Below are 22,676 nucleotides of genomic sequence, written 5' to 3'. Positions count from 1 at the left end.
AGAAAAAGAGTCTAAGGAACAAAATGACACTCACTGAGAATAGACTTAGAAATCAGCAACTATACATATACTCATCCCAATCTAAGATGGCTAAATGCCAGCATGAGGACACAAACAATAATACCCAAAATAGTATGTCTCTACTAGAAGCCATCTATCCTATCACAGAGGACCCTGAATATCTCAACATAGCTGAAGCACAAGAAAAAGACCTTAAGACAACCTTATAAATATGATAGAGTTCCTTAAACAGAAAGTCCTTTAGAGAAATACAGAAAATATAAATAAACCAATTCAAGACCAGGAAGTAGAAATAGAATCAATAAAAGAAAAATCCACATTGTGGGAATTCTAGAACTGAAAACATAAGCACTTTAAAAAGAGACTATAGAGACGACTGTGGTTAATATAATACAAAAGATGGAAGATAGATTTGCCGGTGTTGAATAAGAAATACAATAAATTAAGGAATCAGCCAAAGAAAATGATAAATCTAAACCAATTCCTTACAAAAAGCATCTGGGAAATTCAGGACTCCAAGACAGATGAAACCTAAAATCATAGACATGGAGGAAGAAGAAACCCACCTCAATGTCTCAGAAAATGTTTGCAACAAAATCATAGAAGAAAAATTTCCTAACCTAAAAACGGTCCTTTAAAAAGCACATGAGGCATACAGACACCAAACAAAAAGTCTCCTTGGCACTAAACATATTGTACAAAGAAAGAATATCAATAGCTACAAGACTTAGTCACATCAAAAAGCAGACCTATTAGAATTAAACTTTGCTTCTCAATATAGAACTCTAAAATCCAGAAGCACTTGGACAGATGTACTGCAAATGACAAAAGATGACAGCTGATACTACCATATCCATAAAACCTTTCAATCATGATAGAGAAAATAAAATATTGAATGATAAGCCCAAATTTAAACAGGTGTCTACAAATCCAGCACAACAGAAAGTGCTAATAGGACAATTCCAACCTAAGGATGTTAATTACACCCATGAAAATACAGGGATTAAAAACTGAAAAGAAACCAAAGACTCTTCAGGTTTCAGATGATATGATACTATACATATGCCATCCTAAAAATTCAACTGTTAACTCCTGCACCTTATAAACACTTTCAGCAAAAATGTCGATAATAAAATAACTCATAAAACAGTAATAAAATAACTCATAAAACAGTATCTATCCTATATACAAATGACAAATAAACTTAGAAAGAAACTAGAAAAAAACTTCTTTCACAATAGCCTCAAATAATATAAATCCCATCACAAGGACACATGCTCAGGCATGTTCATTTTGGTATTATTTGTAATAGTCAGAAACTTGAAACAACTTACAGATTTCTCAAGTGAAGAGTAGATAAAGAAAATTTGTTCCTTTCACCCAATAGAATATTACTATCTGTTTAAGAAAATGACATCATGGGGGCGAGAGATGGCTCAGTGGTTAAGGCCATTCACTGTATTTCTGAAAGTCCTGAATTCAATTCCCAACTCTCACATGGCAGCTCATAACTGTCTGATGCTGCCCTCAGGTATGCTGATGTACATGCAGACAAAGTACCCATATGCATAAAATACATACAAACATACATCTTTATATATGACATCATGAAATTTTCAAGCAAATGGAGTGAAATAAATGAAATCATCCTGAGTGAGATAACCCAGACCCAGAAAGATAAATGTGGTATAAATTTATAGATAGATAGATAGATAGATAGATAGATAGATAGATAGATAATTAGCCATTGGATAGATAACTGACCTACAACCAGAATGCCATAAAATACTGTCTTAGTTAGGATTCTTATTGCTGTAAAGAGACACTGTGCCCAAAGCATCTCTTATAAAAGAAAACATTTAGTTGGGGCTGTCATACAGTGTAGACATTTAGTGTCAACTGTCATATGGCATGAAGTAAGGCCTCAAGGAAGCAGCATACAAATTCTGGAGAGGTAGCTGAGCATTCTACATCCTAATTATCAGGCAGTCAGCCTGGCCTAAACATCTGAAACATCAAAGCCCAACCCCTGTGACACACTTTCTCCATCAATACTATTCAAACTCCAACAAGGCAACACACTTCCTAAGAGTGCCACTACCTATGAACCTATGGGGGCTGCTTTCATTCAAACTACCTCAGAGGTTAAGTATAGAGGAAGGCTGTAAAGGAGGTGGGGGAAACACATGGATCACACTGGGAGTGAATGTAAAACAGGTTTAATCAGTGCAAAGTGGGCTAGTGGGGATGTGAAAATAAGGATCAGGTGGGGAGAAGCAGGGGAGATAGGGTTGAGGCTGGAAGTACAGGGAGAAACAGCTAGAATTGAGGGAGGAAAGAGAGAGGAGAGGAGAGAGAGAGAGAGAGAGAGAGAGAGAGAGAGAGAGAGAGAGAGAGAGAGAGAGAGAGAGAGAAATCTAGAGTAGTGGAAACTCTCTAGAATATAGGAAGGCAAACCAAGTCAGATTTCCTATACTGGTGGAGGTAGAGTCCCAACTTGCCATCTCTTGTCTCAAAGGAGACTGGAGTAACAGGAATTCATTGCATTCTATTGAGTTGTTATCAGAGACATCTATCTCATGGAAATCCCCAAACCATCAAGACTTAAACAATGGTTTCTCTCCACAGACTAACAGGGGGCCCCATTGCCAAGGTCAACACCCACACAACTCATTGAACATAGAAAAGTCCAGCTGGTGCATTCATGGAGCCTTCCTGTCTTTATTCTAATGTCTTTGGTGTGGGAAGGTACTTCATAGGCTGCCAAAAGAGAAATGCAAACATTAAGCCAACCACAAAACTTTTGACCCATAGCCCATCATGTTTGCAAGATACGGAAAGACAGTGGTATGAGAGTAGCCAACCAATGTCTGATTTGACTTAAGGACCATTCCATGAGATAGAACTCATACCTCACACTGCTTGGTTGGCCAAGAACAGAAAACAAGATAGGCCTGAAACCAAGGGTAAAAACAAATACTGCCTGTATTTAGAGAGAGAAAAAAGGTATAAATAAAATAATTCCTAATGATATTCTGTCATGCTCATAGATCAGTGACTTATTTAATCATCCTCAGAGAATCTTCTTTCTTCAGCTGATTGGAACCAGTGTGGAAACCCACAGATAGACTTTATTTACTCAGAGAGCATTATTCAGAGAGAGAGGTAGGGGGAGGGGAGGGAGAGGGGGTGAGAGAGAGAGAGAGAGAGAGAGAGAGAGAGAAAGATTTTGGAACACACAACTCTAAATAGGATGTCTCCATCAAATCCCTTCCCTTAGAGCTCCAGGAACTCTAAGGAAAAGGAATCAGAAAGAGTGTAAGAGCAGAGGACCCCAAGACAAGAAAGATATTCTCTATCAACTGAAAAAGTTCTTGTCAATTCACAGAAACTGAAATAGCAAGCCCAGGGCCTACATGGGTCTCTACCAGGTCTTCTGCATACATTATATCTTTCAGCTTATTTATTTTTATAGGATTTTTCAGAGTGTGAAAGAGTGGGTCTCTGATTCTTGAGCCTGTACTTTTTCGTTTTGTTGGGTTGACTTGTCTAGCATCAATGTGATGGATTTTTCTTTTATCTTATGTATTATTTTGACATGATTGCTTGATATCTGCTAGAAGCATGTTCTTTTCTAATAAGAGGTAGGAAGAGGATACATCTGGAGGTGAGGGGATATGGGGGACCTGGGAAAAGTAGAGAAAATGGAAAATAATCAGGATATATTTTATGAGAAAAAGAGAAAAAATATGTAGAATATTGTTTTAGGTGTTAACAAAACTGTATGTTTCATAATATCTTCAGCAATCTTAGCACAAACAGTAGTTTTACATTCCAAATAAAAATTGTGTGATAATATGAAGCATATTTTTACGTGCAATTATTCACAATTATTGTTTTAAAATTATCAATACATTTCATTGAGGAAGGGAAAGCAAACAATCCTTACACAATGAAGAAATCAGTTTGTAATTAATCTTTGCCATCTTCTTTTTTTGCTTTTTTACGCTTCACAGGTGATTTCAGACTCTCAGTATTTTCTTTTACCACGTAATCATGTCTGCTCACCGCATAAATACAAAGCAAGCTTGTGGCTACTTGCATGCTAATCCCTGAAATTAAGACAATATAAATAGTAGAAGTGTAACTATATCATATTTAACAAAAGTTTTTAAATGGAAAATGCCTTTAACCAGATAAACCATACAGTTTACTTCTGAAGGTATTAACTCTCCATTGACAAAATATTATAATTTTTGACAAATTATGAATTTTAAAATGCTTACTAAGTTTTTCATACTTATCAGATAGCTTCCAAAAAGTAATGTTCCATGAATTCATAAACTATGTTAATTTGCAAGTACATAATTTATATTTTCAAAACTTAACTATTAATAAGAGCTGAAACTTGTTATGTTTTATGCATTTTAATTGAAATATTAATCACATATAAATACTAATAATTGCTTTATAGATTTAATTTTTGTATCAAATTTCTTAAAATTACAAATATTACATAAAAATAATTAAACTTCACAAGTGAAACACCCTGTTATTTTCCAAAAGTTGTAGGAAATCAATACTAGTTATCTAATCAAACAAGAAACATTAATAAGTCTTTTTCATTTATGCACTATTACATCTGTTTTAAGGGATAACATCTCAAAGACATAGTTACCTGTGATAGGAAAGTAATAGTAGCATGAAAATTACAAGTAGTGAGTGACTATAATGTGCATTTGGAAGCTGTTGTGGATAGCCCTGGAACTTATATTTGATATTAATTCTGTTCTCCTGTGAGTGGTTGTGAATGGGGAATGAGTCAGCACTCAGGTGATTTCCTGTAAACCTGCTTTCCACCTTAATTTGTAAAATAAAGAACTGATGATTGGGCAGATAAAAGGGAAGGTGGAGCAGAAGGTGGGCGAAAGAGGAAGGAGAAAATGGGAGAGGGAGAGGATGCAGAGGAGGAGGAGGAAGAAGAAAAGCTGAGCAGAAGCACATGGTCTGGAGAAACCACAAGTTCTAAGGGGTCTCATAGATGTGGAAGATGGTAGTGTAGTAGTCGATCTGCCCAATCTAGGCTTGCAGCATGTAATCATATGAACTGAGTCGTGTTTTCATTGCCGAGGCATATTTGGGAGGAGATTTACTGCAACAGAAAGCATAAAGTTTGAGAAAATAAAGAGAAATTATTTAAAATAAACCTAGTATCTCTTCCAAGAAAAGGGGCATGCTAGTAAAAAATGGATCTGACTACAGTGAAAAAGAATATCTAGACAATACACTAACTTTTCCCATGTTTGAAAACTAAAGAAATAAGGAATTAACATCCAAAGGAAGGGAAAATTTCATGACAGTGACATGGAGTACATTTTTCACAGCAGATGGGAGCAAGAGGTGGAAAACCACACTTTCACCCAAGAAGGACCTGTGAGAGAATGGAGCATTCTGTTGTAATCTTACAACGACTATCTGGAATGACTGCATAGAACAAAGTCCAAAGAAATGCCAAGAGTTGTGTTTAATATTGAGAGGGCAATATTCAAACAATCAAACAGTAATGATATGCCGTGGGCAACTCTGACTGCTTCTATTCAGTATTTTAGACTAGTAAAGACTTGGAAATGTTATAGCCTGGTCAGGAAATAGCAAAACCATGTTTGGAAGAACAGAACATAAGTGTGGTCCAGTAAGGACTTGCTAGTGAGATTCATGTGACTTTGTATAAGTGGACAGTTTTGGATCAGAACAATGAAGAAAGGCCTACAGGACATTCCAGAACTCCTTAAAGATGCCCTTGACACCAGAAATGGACTTCCTGCCCAGGGAAAGTTTCTCTCCTTACTGCCAATGAGTACCACAAAAATAGTCATGGCTCAGTCTTCAGTATCAGAACTCACATGGACAGCAGATCTTACTAAGTGGTCATAGTTGTCCAGGGAAGCAAAATGCAAGTGTTGTGGGGTTACTGACAGCTTCAACAAAATTCTCACAGGAAGTCCTGTAGACCAAACTGAAATGTGGTACAAGGTTGGAGCCTATACAGAATAGGCTTACTGTGGCTATGGGAAGTTGAGCTTTGGAAGTGGACCTGTAAAGTGGACAATAGACAACCAAAGTAGTGAAAAATATTCTTCTGCTTAAGATAAAGTTGTAGATAATTTGCAAAGCCAAGCCAAAATAAAAACTCTGGGTCCTAAAGGATTATCAACATCACAGGGCAAAGGTTGCTTGAGAGGCCACCCTTCATTACAATTTTTTCAAGATGTCAGGTTTGGAGCTTTAAGACTCTATCTTCTATGCTGGATTTCAACTTTTGTTCTGGCTTCAGTCCTAATCTCCACTTCCTGACATCTTCCTTTGGACTACTGATGTGTATCCTGTGCTTGTCACACTCTTAACTTGTAAACATGTAACTTTTTAAAATATCAGCTCTTATCTGAAAGTGTTTTTTATGTGTCCCAGTTGAACCTGTGGATTTAGTTTTTGCTGTGATGTAGCAGAGTCCTTGGCACTATGAGGATGGGATTATTACATTTTATATTAGGAGAAAGTCATAGATCTTAGAAGCCAGGGGTGGATTGCTACAGATTGGATATTTATGCAGTAGAAGCCTGACTGTACTATATTAATACACTGGTGATGAGTCTTATAAGAGGTCGTCCACAGTGGGACAGTCAGAGAACACCACAGATAAGGATTTTACAAGTCATTGACACTGATTACTTCCCATTGTAGCAATAAGCCTAAGCTCTGGATATTCTAACTTCCTGTCTCACAATGTGGCACTTCTATGACAGAAAGGTTCCAGACATTATGTAGAGGAATATGATCTGATTATCCAGCAAAAAAAGGCTGTTTTAGAATTGTAATCCTATTTGAAATCTGAAACTCCCAGGCTATGGCTATATAAACTTTATTATAAAATACCAAGATTCAAGTATTTTTAGAGCAATTAAAATGTAATATTAACACACATAATATCTATAAGATTTATCCATATTTTCAAAATAGGCAACTTTTCTTCATTTTGGATAAGAATAGTATCTGCCATGTAATGTCATATGGTCATCATCCATTCATCAGCTGGTGAGATTGCTGCACATTGTTTTTGATCTAGATGGTGACTAAAACTCCTATAGCTTTTCTTCACTGTCTCATATTTTCTTTGCTTTGTGTTTGCTTGACTGGTTAATATAAATGACTGGCCTTACAACTTACCAGATTTTTTTCTGTGCATGTGTGAGCCAGCCATTGAAATTATACTTTATTACCTCAACTCCTGTGCTGTTAGTTTCAAATTTTAAGTTGTTCTTATTTTCTAATTTGTTATTTTTGCTGAATTTAAGTTATTTTTCATACTCTCTTTTCTGTTTACATTCTCTTATTTATGTCTATACAGTAGACATATCCTGGTGGAGTACATTCCAAAGTGTATAAACCACTAACTACCTCATTAACACAAACATGCACAATACAACATTATTTTTTGTTTCAATATGCTGATATCAATTCAATTAATTCACATTCATTATTCATGTCTTTTATGCACACATATTTTATCAAATGTAAGAATTCATCTTGTGTGGGGTCCATCATTCTCCAACTCGCAGATAAAATATCTGAATTAGCATAATTTTCTTTTTCCTTCTTTCTTAGTAGATATGTTGTCAGTTTGATCCAGTGATTTTTCATGAAGATCTTACATTTATTTGCATTTTATTAGGCACATTCAGTATAACTCTCAACAATACCTGGACATCAATTCTCTCGTACCTTTGAAAGATTTTCAATAAGTTAATACGGAATAATATAAATATTATCAAACCAAAAAATGAGGAAACTTTCAAGTATAGTCTTCTGACAAATAATAGATTTTGATGATATTATTTACAACATGCCTTAGTTTTGATTTTAGTTTTGTGAAGACACTATGACCATGGTAACTCTTATAAAGGAAAACATTTAATTTTGGATGGCTTACATTTTCAGAATATTAGTCCATGATTATCCTGGTAGGAAGCATGGAAGCATGCAGGCAGAGATGGTCATGTAGATGGAGCTGAGCTCTGTACATCTTGATCCACATGCATAAGAAGGAAACTCTGTGCCACACTGGACAAAGCTTTAGCATAGAAGACCTCAAAGCCCACCTCACAGTGATACATTTCTTCCAGCATGGCCACAATTACCCCAACAAGGCCACAACTCCTAATAGTGTCACTTCCTATGGGTCAAGCATTCAAACACATGGATCTATGGGGACTATACCACTACATTTCAATTCCTGGCCTCATTAGGATTGTAGTAGGATTATAATGCAAAATATGTTTAATCAATGTTCTTTTTCTTTTTTTCTTTTCTTTTTTTATTAGATATTTTCTTCATTTATATTTCAAATGCTATCCCCTTTCCTAGATTCCTCTCCAAATATCCCCTATACCCATCCCCCCTGCCCTGCTCCACAACCTGCCTACTCCTGCTTCCTGGCCCTGGCATTCCCCTGTACTGGGGCATACAATCTTTGCAAGACCAAGGGCCTCTTCTCCCATTGATGGCCAATTAGGCCATCCTCTGCTATATATGCAGCTAGAGACAGGAGCTCTGGGGGGGGGGTGTACTGGTTAGTTCATATTGTTGTTCCTCCTATAGGGTGGCAGACCCTTTCAGCTCCTGGGTACTTTCTCTAGCTCCTTCATTGGGGACACTGTGTTCCATCCAATGGATGACTGAAAGCATCCACTTCTATATTTGCCAGGCACTGGTATAGCCTCACAGGAGATAGCTATATCAGGGCCCTGTTATCAAAATCTTGTTGGCATATGCAATAGTGTCTGGGTTTGGTGGTTGTTTATTGGATGGATCCCTGGGTGGGGCAGACTCTGTATTGTCCTTCCTTCTGTCTCAGCTCTGAACTTTGTAACTCCTTCCATGGATATTTTTGTCCCCATTCTAAGAAGGAGCGAAGTATCCCCACTTTGGTCTTCCTTCTTGAGTTTCATGTGTTTTGCAGATTGTATATTGGGTATTCTAAGTTTCTGGGCTAATATCCACTTATCAGTGAGTGCATATCATGTGAGTTCTTTTGTGACTGGGTTACCTCACTCAGGATGATATCCTCCAGATCCATCCACTTGCTTAGGAATTTCATAAATTCATTGTTTTTAATAGCTGAGTATTACTCCATTGTGTAAATGTACCACGTTTTCTGTATCCATTTCCCTGTTGAGGGACATCTGAGTTCTTTCCAGCTTCTGGCTATTATAAATAAGGCTGCTATGAACATAGTGGAGCATGTTTCCTTATTACAAGTTGGGACATCTTCTAGGTATATGCCCATGACTGGTATTTCTGGATCTTCCGGTAATATTATGTCCATATCTGAGGAGCCACCAAACTGATTTCTAGAGTGGTTGTACCAGCTTGCAATCCCACCAGCAATGGAGGAGTGTTCCTCTTTTACCACATCCTCACCAGCATCTGTGGTCACCTGAATTTTTGATCTTAGCTCTGACTGGTGTGAGATGGAACCTCAGGGTAATTTTGATTTGCATTTCCCTGATGATTAAGGATGTTGAACATTTTTTTTTTTCAGGTGCTTCTCAGTCATTCAGTATTCCTCAGTTGAGAATTCTTTGTTTAGCTCTGTACCCCAATTTTTTATAGGGTTATTTAGTTTTTTGGAGTCCATCTTCTTGAGTTCTTCATATATATTGGATATTAGTCCCCTATCAGATTTGGGATTGGTAAAGATCTTTTACAAATCTGTTAGTAGCCTTTTTGTCTTTTTGTCCTGTAACTCAGTCTGTAGACCAGGCTGGCCTCGAACTCAAAAATCAGCCTGCCTTTGCCTCCCAAGTGCTGGCATTAAAGGTGTGTACCACCACTGCTGGGCTTGGCCTTTTTGTCTTATTAACAGTGCAATCCCCATCAAAATTCCAACTCAATTCTTCATAGAGTTAGAAAGGGCAATTTGCAAATTCATCTGGAATCACAGAAAACCTAGGATAGCAAAAACTATTCTCAAAAATAAAAGAACCTCTGGTGGAATCACCATCCCTGACCTCAAGCTGTACTATAGAGCAATTGTGATAAAAACTAATTATTGTGACAAAGGAGCTAAAACCATACGGTGGAAAAAATTGCATTTTCAACAAATGGTGCTGGCTCAACTGGCAGTTATCATGTAGAAGAATGTGAATTGATCCATTCTTATCTCCTTGTAGAAAGCTCAAGTCTAAGTGGATCAAGGAACTCCACATAAAACCAAGAGACACAGAAACTTTTAAAGGAGAAAGTGGGGAAAAGTCTCGAAGATATATGCACAGGGAAAAAGTTCCTGAACAGAACAGCAATGGCTTGTGTTGTAAAATCAATTGTTGACAAATGGGACTTCATAAAATTGCAAAGCTTTGGTAGTCCAAATTCTTAAGTCCCTATAGTCACATTCTCAACACTGTTTAAAATCCAAAGTTCCAAGTGTCTTCTGAGATTCATGCAATCTCTTAAGAGTAACCCTTTGTAACATGAAAATCAAAAGGCAGATCACATACTTCCAACACAGCACAGGATATACACTACTGTAAGGAACAGAGCACTGTCAGAAAATACTGCTCCAAAACAAGGCAAAACAAAACAAATCAAATCAAAACACACACACACACATACACACACACACACACACACACACACACACACACACACACACACACACACACACACACACACACACACACACACACACACACACACACACACACACACACACACACACACACACACACATCAAAAACCAAACAATCAAAACCCTGTTTGGCAAACTCTGAACTCTGCATCTCTGTTTCTGATGTCAAATTGCTATTCAAATCTCCCTCTCCTTTCAGCTTTATTGATTACAACACACATCTTTCTGTTGGGCTGAACTCATTCCCCATGTTTAGCTCTCTTTGGCAGGTATCCAATGGATTTTGCATCTCCAACAATTTGGGGTCTTCATGCAGGGACACCCTTGACACAGTACTTGTGTTAGCAATTTTCTTAGTCACCGAGGAAGATTCCACAACCTCTTCATTTTTTCTTCTAAAGACAGAACCACATATCCAAAGATTCAATGTTCTGCTATTGGCTGGAGCTGTGATATGGCCCCCTCATTTAATTCTATCTTCACCAGCTTTCTGTTCTTGGTGGGTTCCTTTATTGCCTAAACTCAACTGTCCTGAAACTCTATTTGTAGTCTAGGCTGACCATGATCTCAGATATCTGCATGGCTTTGTATGCTGAGTGCTGTGATTAAAGTCATGTACCTCCATACCTAGAACTAAGCTGCTCTTTAATTCCTTTTTGTTATTATTATTGTTGTTGTTGTTGTTATATTTTTCTTTATTTATGTTTCAAATGTTATCCCCTTTCCTCATTTCCCCTGAAAACCCCCCTATACCATCTCCCCTCCCCTGTTCACTAACCCACCCACTTTTGCTTCCGTGTTCTGGTATCCCCTACATTGGGGCATCCAGCCTTGCTTCACAGAAGCAATGGCCTCTCCTGTCATTTATGACCGACAAAGCCCTCCTCTGCTACATATGCAGCTGGATGGTTGGTAGTTTAGTCTCTGGGAGTTCTGGGGGTACTGCTTGGTTCATATTGTTGTTCTTCCTATGGGGTTACAAACCTCTTCAACTACTTGGGTCCTTTCTCTAGCTCCTCCATTGAGAACCCTGTGCTCAGTCCAATGGATGGCTAAGAGCATTCAGTTATGTATTTGTCAGGCACTGGCAGAGACTCTCAGGAGACAGTTATATCAGGTTCCTGTCAGCAAGCACCTGTTGGCATCCACAATAGTGTCTGGGTTTGATAACTGTATATGGGGTGGATCCCCAGATGGGACAGTCACTGGGTGGCCTTTCCTTCAGTTTCTGCTCCAGTCTTTTTCTCTGTATTTCCTCCCATGGGTATTTTGTTCCAACTTCTAAGAAGAACCGAAGTATCCACAATGTAGTTTACCTTCTTGATCTTCATGTGGTCTATGAATTGTATCTTGGGTATTCCAAACTTCTGGGTTAGTATTAACTTATCAGTAAGTGTATACCATGTGTGTTCTTTTGTGATTGTGTTACCTCACTAAGGATGATATTTTTAATTCCATCCATTGCCCAAAAACTTCATGAATTCATCATTTTTAATAGATGAATTGTACTCCATTGTGTAAATATATCACAATTTCGGTATCCAATTATCTGTTTAAGGACATCTGGGTTCTCTCCAGTTCCTGGCTATTATAAATATGACTTCTATAAAGATAGTGGAGCATGTGCCCTTATTACATGTTGGAGCATCTTCTGGGCATATCCCAGAAATGGTATAGCTGAGTCCTCAGATTTTACTATGTCCAGTTTTCTGAGGAACTCCCAAACTGATTTCCAGAGTGGTTGTACCAGCTTGCAATCCCACTAGCAATGGAGGAGTGTTCCTCTTCCTCCACATCCTCACAAGCATCTGCTGTCACCTGAGGTTTTGATCTTATCCATTCTGATTGATGTGAGGTAGAATCTCAGCGTTGTTTTGATTTGCATTTTCCTGATGACTAATGATGTTGAACATTTCTTTAGGTGCTTTTCAGTCATTCAGTATTCCTCAATTGAGAGTTCTTTTTTTTAGCTCTGGACTTCATTTTTTTCACAGGGTTATTTGGTTCACTGGAGTTTCTGAGTTCTTTGTATATATTGGATATTAGTCCTATATCTGATATAGGGTTGGTTGTGATCTTTCCCCAATCTGTTGATTGCCATTTTGTCCTATTTACAGTGTCCTTTGCCTTAAAGAAGCTTTGCAATTTTATTGGGTCCCATTTGTCAACTCTTGATCTTAGAGTACAAGCTATTGGTATTCTGTTCAGGAAATTTCCACCTGTGCCCATGTGCTCAAGGCTCTTCCCCTTTTTCTTTTCTACTAGTTTTAGTGTATCTGGTTTTATGTGGAGGTCCTTGATCCACTTGGAGTTAAACATTGTACAAGGAGATAAGAATGGATCGATTTGCATTCTTCTACATGCTATCTGTCAGTTGAGCCAGCACCGTTTGTTGAAAATGCTGTTTATTTTCCACTGGATGGTCTTAGCTCCTTTGTCAAAGATAAAGTGACCATAAGTGTGTGGGTTCATTTCTGAGTCTTCAATTCTATTCCATTGATCTACCTGTCTGTCGCTGTAGCAGTACCATGCAGTTTTTATCACAATTCCTCTGTAATCCAGCTTGAGGTCATGGATGTGTGATGGGATCTTGCCATGATGTCCCAAATCCCTTCACTTCACATAATGTCTTTAATATGTTTAGCTGCTTGAACATGGGATTTAGCTCCTTTTTACTTCCTAGTGCCTGTTTTCTCCATGAAACAAACACTTTGTAATTTTCCTTGTTTCTTTTCATCAAACTGTTCTTCACTTGAGTGAACCACAGGACGGTCTACCCTAGGCTGTTTGAGATTTTATTTTCCATGAAATTAATCTAAACATCTTCACTTTAACCTCAGGAAGACTCTTCAGACAAGGGTAAGAGCAGCCACATTCTGCACCCTAATATAACCAGAATGATCTCTAGGCAACATACTAACATCTTTCTCCTCTGAAACTTGAGCCCAGCACGAACAGTTCAAATCACACTCAGCACCACTTTCTTCTATGTTCTTACTAGTATGACTTAGTTTTCCTAGTTAAAATGCCCTCCAAAGCCTTTCCAACCCATAAGCCCAAATCCACATTCCTTCAAATCAAATCATGGCCAGGCTTATCATGCCACACTCCATTCCCTTGTACAAACTTCTATCTCAGGATGTTACTAGTGGGAAGAAACACCACAGTAATTCCTATAAGAGAAAATATTTACTTTAAGGATAGGCTTACACTGTCAGAAATTTGGTCCATTACTGTGATCATGAGAAACATACTGGAGTGCAGGCAGACATGGCGATGGAACATAAATTGAGAGTTTTGCATCTTGATGTGCAGGCTGCAGGTGACTGTATGCCACACTGGGCATATAGATTGAGCATAGGAGTACTTTAGCTTGCCTCCACAGTAACATATTTTCTATAAAAGTCCCACCTCTACTTAAAATACCATACCTCCTAGCAGTGTCATTCCCTATATGCCAAGCAATCAACCAGATAAATGTGTGTATGTAGGGGAGTGATACCTGTTCAAACCACCAATTATAATAATTTTGTTTAAATTTATCTAAATATTCAACAGTTACTCTCAAAAAGCTCATAGAGAAAATAAATATATATATACAAATTAGTAATCACACTACATTTATAATATTTATCACATGTTTTCTTAAAGTATAACATAAATCTAGAGGGCATTTAACAGAAAAATATATACATTTATTTAACTTATGTATTATAGATTCATAAAATAATTTCTACATAATTATATAAGTATTTAGTTATCAAAGTACTTATTCATAGTTATTACTTTGGAATAAACATTTAAAAATTTCAAAATCAACTTTTTATATAAATTTATACAATTCACATCACTTACATATTGTTACAAATGTGTAGGCCAATTGTTTCTTTTTATAGATCCAACAACGTACTTTAATTCCACATTCATCAATGTCCCAAAAACTACAGCATAAAGCTGATGTTTCTGCAAAAAATATTGGTGCAGGGATAGCTCCTATAAAAGAAGTCAATGATTAGAAGTACTTCCTAAAAAAAACAGCATGAGAATAATTTCTTCTCAACAAACACACACACATGTGCACACATACTTATGTGCACTATATGTACACACACACACACACACACACACACACACATGATCCTCTAAAGAAACTATTTAAAATTCTGCAAAAGTCTCTTACCTACTTAATAATCAATATCTTGATACTTGCATGTATACCAATGAGCATTGTACTTTGTAATGATTTTAGAATTCTGTTCATGCTGTTGTTTACAAGATATCATAAAGTAGTTTTTTTTGTATTTTCAGGGAATATTTAGCAGACATATTTACAATAAAGGAACTATACTACTTGATTTTTTACTCCCACTATCTTTAAATATAGATAACTATGAGATTTTTAGTGAGAAAAGTGACTTCATACTATTATCTGATTGCATTCTCTTGTCTATGTCACTTGAGAATGCTTCTCTTATTCCTGGGGAATATATTCCAAGTATCTCCAGGGGATGTTTGAAACTGTACATTGCATCAACCTGTCTATACATACATAAACACAAATAGCCTACCAAACAATGACTCCCCTGCACTTAGTGTGTGTGTGTATGTTAAATGTGGTTCAATATGCTGCTATCCATTAAAACACATTTTCTTTTCATATCTTTCATTTTAATTTAGCTTAAAAGCATGTGAGATTATAAATCTTCTATCATTCTTAGTTTTGATAGACTCATCCTCTATTTCTCCTCCCTTCATCTCTTTCCCATTCTTTTAAGACCACAGCATCCAGAATTTCCCTCTGTGTTTTCATATCACATGAGTTTCATCATTCTCATTTATGAACTTTTACTCACACTGCAAGATCATTGCTGCCCATGTAACTTCTTCACGAAGACTTCATTCTCTCTAAGGCTTCCCTGGGCCTTCTTTTGCTGCTCTATTATTTCACTCCCTGCCTGAACCCCTCTGTTCCCTACATTCTCCCTCTCTACTTTCATCTCACCTACATTATGCCATCCCTCCTCCCCAATTACATCCTATCAAGCAATGGGCCATTTCTAATTTCAATATGTACCTTAGATTAAACTTACAAATGATCAGAAGCTAGGATCCACATATAAAAAGGAACATTTAGAATTATATTGTTGGACATGAATGACCTCACTCAATATAGTTTCTTTAGGTTATATTCCATTTTCTTTTAAGTTTCTCAATGTCATTGGTAAGCAAAGTTATACTTTGTATATGTATGCATTTTATGGCCCATTCATCAGCTGATGACCATCTAAGTTGCATCCATTTCTAGCTGTAATGCAATATAAAGTCAATGAGCATGAATACGGGGTATCGATGTAATAAGAAATCAATACCTTTGGTTATATGCCCAAGAATGGTATAACAGGATCATGTGGTAAGAATTATTTAATTTTGAACAGCTGTGTCTCACACTTGTAAATAATACTCTGCATGAACACAGGTAATATTAAGTGAAAATCTCAGTGTCAAACACAATTTTCCTCTCTGTTGATTATTGGTCAGGGAGGCTGTGGAGGCACTTGAAACAATATGCATTATGGCCATTGATAATAGTACCACCACATCTGTATGATAAGACCTGATTACTGAAGATACTGCACACTTTGGTTACAGGACACAGAGAAAACAACCTTGAAGTCTCTCTGCTACTAATGTTTATAGAGCTGGGTGAGCTATGCAGGCTGATGGAGAAAAGTAGGCTATTATTCATGGCCAGACCCAGCTGCAGTACAAAGATTTCAGGCAGGTAGTACTCATGGTGCAATAGCGGCAAGATTGGTTATATGGACAACCAACTCCTTTCTTATTGAACTAGAGAACTACTCTGCAGAGGGAAATTCATGAGTACTACTATAAGTATGGTCAAAAACTATGATGAGGAATAATATTTCACAGGACACAATTCTTATGGCAACTGACAAGCATAAAACAACAAATATAGTATTATATTGAATATGTGGCTATTTTATATACTCTATAAAATTTATCAGTGTAATTTTTGTGGGATGAGGACACTTCAGCTCCAAATGCAAGGATTCAGCTAATACAATATAATTGATACCTATTTTGTTTAATTGGATGGCTTTTATTTTATCTAATTTCTTTATGTGTTTACTTAGCTTCTACATATTTCAGAGCAATTTCATATTCATTTTTGTATCACTTTGCACTATTATTAATTGAAGGCTAAATATACATGAAAATTTACATATCAATGATGAACAATTTTGTACATTGAATAGAGCTGAAAACACATACCAATGAATCTCCAAACTGTAAACATCACACCCAGGCTCATTGAATTCCAACTGGTGGGTACACTTCTGAAAGCAAACAGCAATGATCTTACCTGTGAGTGTCACATGCTAGGTTTATGTTTTTAAATGTATATGTCATATTTAATTTATACTACAAATATTTAGCTGGTTGACAAAAGTTCAATTTGGCCTATGAACACAGAGTATATCTATCCATTTACCCATTATTTAACACGACAACTAGAAACTCAAACCCCATAATTCTTCCCATGGGAAAGAACTTTATGGATCAAAGCAACCTGAGCAACATTTTCCTGAAACAACTCAGCTCTGTCTAGCTCTCACGTTTACTTTCTTCCCTCTGCCAGATATGGAGTTGCTTAGAATCCGTTTCAGCATTGTTAAGTCCACTCTGTATTTTCCTAGTTTGCTGGTTTTGGTGGATTCTACACTCCATAAATTGTATCAGTAAGCCTACACTTAACATTCTGGCCTTTGATTGAGTTCTAACTAAATGGCATTTTTATTGAAGGAGAGAGCTTAAGCCCACTCTTTACCTTCAGGCTTCTCTTCATGGTTACTTGGGGGGAGTGAGTTCTACAGAAGGTTGTCTTCCTTACAAGGGCTCCTCTCTCACTCTCATTCCCAGCACAGCATAGGGGCTGCACAACATACTATGAAATGTCATTCCTTACCTCCAGCCTGCATTTGGTTGCAACTTTATTCTATTTTACTTGAATCATCCTAATTTCTGGGTTTCCCCTCTTTCATGTGGTATTATTATATTCACAACTCCTAATTAAAATTAATGAAAAATAACTTTACATCATTTAAAAGAGGAGACACTCACCCACACGGATGGAAACAAGTCTAATTTGTCAAGCCATACACAGAAACACATCATTAATGGTAGATAAGGCTTGTTGGGAAGAAGAAAAGTTCAGCAGGAGCAGATGAAATGGTAAAAAGAGAGATCTAAAATATATTATGTACATTCAGGAGTAAAACTTAAGATGGTTTTTATTTCATTTTTGTTTTTTTTACAAGATAAGGTTACACAGATTTGTAAAAATTTTTCAGTACCCCCTGATCACAGAGCCCCCAAGCCATCTTGTATAGCTGTCCTCTCTGGGCTATCCAGTCACAGCACACCCAAGTACATTCTCTCTCACTGAGGCCCCAAAAGACTGTTTACTTAGAGGAAGCTGAACCAAGACAGGCACACTAGTCAGAGACAGACATTGATCCACTTGTTAGGGGATGAACATGAAGACCAAGCTTCACTTCTGCTACAAATATGTAGGGGCGTAGGTCCAGCCTCTACATGCTCTTTGGTTAGTGGCTCAGACTCTGACACCCAGGTTAGTTGACTCTGTAGGTCTTCTTTTGGTGTTCTTTGCCATTCTAGCTTTCTAACTTCCACTCTTCCATTGTTTTTCTGATTGAAGACATCAAATATTTGTTTAAGAAGCAAAAGAAATTAGATTTGCATTTTAAATCAACACCTTATGCTTTGTGACAAATATGTATTGATTTTCATTTTTCTTATTTTTCTTTTTTTGTGTGTGTGTTTCTTTCTTCAAACAGGGTTTCTCTGTAGTCCAGGCTATCCTGGAACTTACTCTGTAGACCAGGCTGACCTCAAACTCACAAATACACCTGCCTATGCCTCCCGTGTGCTGGGATCAAAGGTGTGTGCCACCACACCCTGCGATTTTCATTTTTCTACATACAGATAAGCAGTTAGACCACACTAGTTATTGAATATGCTGTCGTTTGTCCATTGTATATTTTTGACTTCTTTGTCAAAGATCAGGGTCTTCAATTCTAATCCACTGATCGACCTGCCTGTCTGTGTTCCAATCCCATGCAGGTTTTATCACTACTGCTTTATGGTATTGTTTGAGGTCAGAGATGATGTTTCATCCAGAATTTCTTGAATTGTTTAGAATTGTTTTCCCTAGCTTGGGATTTTATTTTTCCATATGAAATTGAGAATTACTTTTTCCATGCCTGTGAAGAATTGTGTTAGAATTTTGATAGGGATTGAGTGGAATCTGTAGATTGCTTTTGGTTGAATAGCCATTTTTACTATGTTAATCCTACCAACATTAGCATTGGTGATCTCTCTATTTTCTGAGGTTTTTGATTTCTTTCTTGAGTGTATTGAAGTTCTTATCACACAGATCTTTCACTTGTTTGGTTAGAGTTACCCCAAGATATTTTTTATTATTTATGACTATTGTGAAGGGTGTTGTTTTCCTATTTTCTTTCTCAGCCCATTTAGCATTTGTATAAAGGCAGGCTACCAATTTGAGTTAATTTTATATCCAGCTAACTTGCTCAATTTCTTTATCAGTTTTAGAATGTCTCTGGTAGAATTTTTTGGGTTCACTTATTTATACTATTATGCCATCTGCAAATAGTTATACTTTGACTTTTTTGCCAATTTGTAGCCCCTTAATTTCCTGTTGTCATGTTGTTCTAGCTAGAATTTCAAGTACTATATTGAATAGGTATTTGGACAGTCCAGGTCAATCAAGAACATCAACATAATACCAGGTAATAGAAGAAAAGTTGGAAAAGAGCCCTGAACTCACTGGCACAGGGGCAAATTTCCTAAACAGAATGCCAGTGGCTCAGGCTCTAAGATCAAGAATTGATAAATGAGACCTCAGGAGGCTGAAAAGTTTCTATAAGGCAAAAGACACAGTCAATAGGACAGATACACAACCTACAGATTGGGAAAAAAATCTACACTAACCTCACATCCAATAGAGCGCTAATATCCAAAATACATGAAGAACTCAAAAAGCTCACATCCAAAACACAGAAACCCAACCAAAAAAATGGTGCATAGATCTAAACAAAAAATTCACAAGAGAAGAATCTTGAATGGCTGAGAAGCACTTAGAGCAATGTTCAAAGTCCCTAGTCATCAGGAAATTACAAATCAAAATGACTCTGAGAGTCTACCTTTCACCAATCAGAATGGCTGAGATCAAAATCTCAGGTGGGAGCATGCTGGTGAGGGGGTGGAGAAAAGGAACACTCCTCTATTGCTTGTGGGATTGGAAACTTGTACAGCCATTCTGGAAATCAGCCTGAGTTTCTTCAGAAAATTGTAATAGATCTACCTTGAACATATATACAAAAGATGCCACACCATGCAACAGGGGTCTGTGCTCCACTGTGTTCATGGCAGCCTTATCTGTGATAGCCAGAAGCTGGAAACATCCCAGATGTCCCACAACTGAAAGGATAAAGAAAATGTAGTTCATTTACAATATGGAATACTATTCATCTGTTAAGAACGAGTACATCATGAATTTTTCAGGCAAATGAGTTGAACTAGAAAATATCAGCCTGTGTGAGTTAACTCACACCCAAAAGGACATGCATTGTATGCACTCGATAATAAATGGAGTTCCTAAGGATACAATCCACAGAACTCAAGAAGGTTAACAAACAGAAGGGCCCAAGTTAGGATGCTTCAACCACAACTGGGATGGAGAAGAAAACAATCAAGGGAGGCAGAGAGAGGAAGGGATCAGAGTGGGAGAGAGGGGAGGGAGAGGGGAAGGGAAACATTATAAGGTATGGTTTTCAAGGGTGAGGGGGAGAGATAGGAAGAAGACCTGAGGGCAAGTATAGAACAAACAGAAATACACAAACTCGATGGGGAGGTAATTTAGAGGTGGGGGTAACCTGTGGAAGGAACCAGAGACCTGGAAGGTGAGGAATTCTCAGGACTGAAAAGGAAGGACCTTACATGAAATGCCAACAGCAGAGAACTTGTAGAGTCTCCCTCCAGGAGAAAGGCAGGACATCAAATGGAGGAATGGGGTTGCCATCCCACAGTCAAAAATTCTGACCCAGAATTGTTCCTGTCTCAAAGAACAGCATGGACAAAAATGGAGAAGAGACTGAGGGAAATGTGGTTCAGTGACTGGTCCAACATCTCAATTGGAGGTTTCAAGGCCTGACACTATTACTGATGCTGTCATGAGCTTACAGACAGGAGCTTAATATGGCTATCCTCTTAGGGGCCCAACAAACAGTAGATAGATCTGACTGAGACAGATGCAGATACTTACATGCAACCAGTGGACTGAAGACTTGGACCCCTGTGGTTGAATTAGGGAAAGGTTGAATGAAGCTAAGGAAGAGGGTGACTCATAGGAAGACCAGCAGTCTCAACTAACCAGGACTCCTGAGATCTCTCAGAAACTGAGCCACCAATCAAGCATCATAAATGAGCTGGTCTAAGGTACTCGACACTTATATAGCTAGGACTGTCTGGTTTTGCCTCAGTGAGGGAAGAAAGGCCTAACCCTCAAGAGAAACTTGAGGCCCCATGGAAATTAATAAAAAAGCAATGAAACAAAGGAAAAAAACAACACCATGTCATGTCTCCTCACTATTTATTTCCTTGTGCTAAAACTTTAAACATTATCCAAAATGACTGGTTTATAAAATTCAACATTACTATTTATGACTAATAGTTTCATAACTCATGCCTCTATCTTTCAGAATTTTAAATATAAAACGAATGCATACCTAGGGGAGCAAAACAAGACAAAACACAGCTGCAAACCTTCATGTGTGTATGTACACCTGGCCTCTTTTACTGACATATACCCCCTCCTTTATCTCTTCTACTCGTCTCAAAATCTATTAAAAGTTAACACCCTAATTACCTTTTAATTCTTGTAACATTTATGTAATTAATTAAAACTACCTGTCTCTGAATTATCCTGCTCATCATGGATTGCAAACTATCTTCATTGATTGTAGTTGACAACATATTCCTATTCAAAATTTCTTTCATTTTGTTTTTCTTTATTTATTAAAAACTATTATTTGTATAGGGACTTATCTCAGTATGTAGCCCTGGCTCACCAGAAAAGCATTGTGTAGAACAGGTTGGCTTTGAACTAAAAAATATCTACCTTTCCTTCTCTGAAGTGGTCTGTTTATAGAGATACACTGCCATGCCCTGCAGTTGCTTTCCTTTTTTTTATATATACCAATTGCACAAAATAACAGCTTCTGAGTATCTGATGTATTCACTTTCTGTTGTATGTATGTATGTATGTATGTATGTATGTATGTTTGTATGTATGTGTGCGTGCATGCGTGTGTGTATGTATGTATGTGTGTGCATGTATGTATGTATTTATTTTTATAGGCAGTCTCATGCTACGTAGAATGGCAACAAAGCCGCTTCATTTCCAAGTCTGACTTTGAACTCCTGATCGTCCAACAGCAACTTTGTAAATTCTGGGATTAGAGGCATCTACCAACACTTTCTAGTTCTTGTAATGCTGAACATCACGCTCAAGGCTTTGTGAATATTCAGTAATTACTGTCCAAACAGGAGTTCAGGTGAGCATCCACTTCTTTCTACCAGTTTTGTGTGACTCTTGTTTTCTTAGGACCTGAAGATGCATCATTACTATATTTATTGAGATCGCTGTAAAATGTAATACAGGCCCTTTTAGTAATAAACCTCCCACCTGCAAGTGACTTTTTTTAATTTTTAATATTTTTATTACATATTTTCCTCAGTTACATTTCCAGTGCTATCCCAAAAGTCCCCCATAGCGCCCCCCACTTCCCTACCCACCCATTCCCATTCTTTTGGCCCTGGCATTCCCCTATATTGGGGCATA

General features: G+C 37.4%; 1 protein-coding gene across 1 annotated transcript in view; it reads right to left on the bottom strand.

The window, feature by feature from the left end:
* LOC110305413 (solute carrier organic anion transporter family member 6A1-like) overlaps positions 1-22,676 on the bottom strand; it is a 29,767-nt gene that overhangs the window by 3,151 nt on the left and 3,940 nt on the right. The window contains exons 2-4 of the mRNA XM_021177381.1: positions 17,003-17,067; positions 14,564-14,701; positions 3,971-4,133 (exon numbers count right to left, since the gene is read on the bottom strand). Coding sequence (XP_021033040.1) covers positions 3,994-4,133; positions 14,564-14,701; positions 17,003-17,067 — 343 coding nt within the window. The 3' untranslated portion in view covers positions 3,971-3,993. The remainder of the gene's footprint in view (positions 1-3,970; positions 4,134-14,563; positions 14,702-17,002; positions 17,068-22,676) is intronic.

Source organism: Mus caroli, chromosome 1 (assembly GCF_900094665.2).
Source record: "Mus caroli chromosome 1, CAROLI_EIJ_v1.1, whole genome shotgun sequence".
NCBI classification, from domain to species: domain Eukaryota; kingdom Metazoa; phylum Chordata; class Mammalia; order Rodentia; family Muridae; genus Mus; species Mus caroli.
The sequence above is the reverse complement of the archived record's forward strand: the minus strand, read 5'-3'. Positions and strand labels throughout refer to the sequence as shown.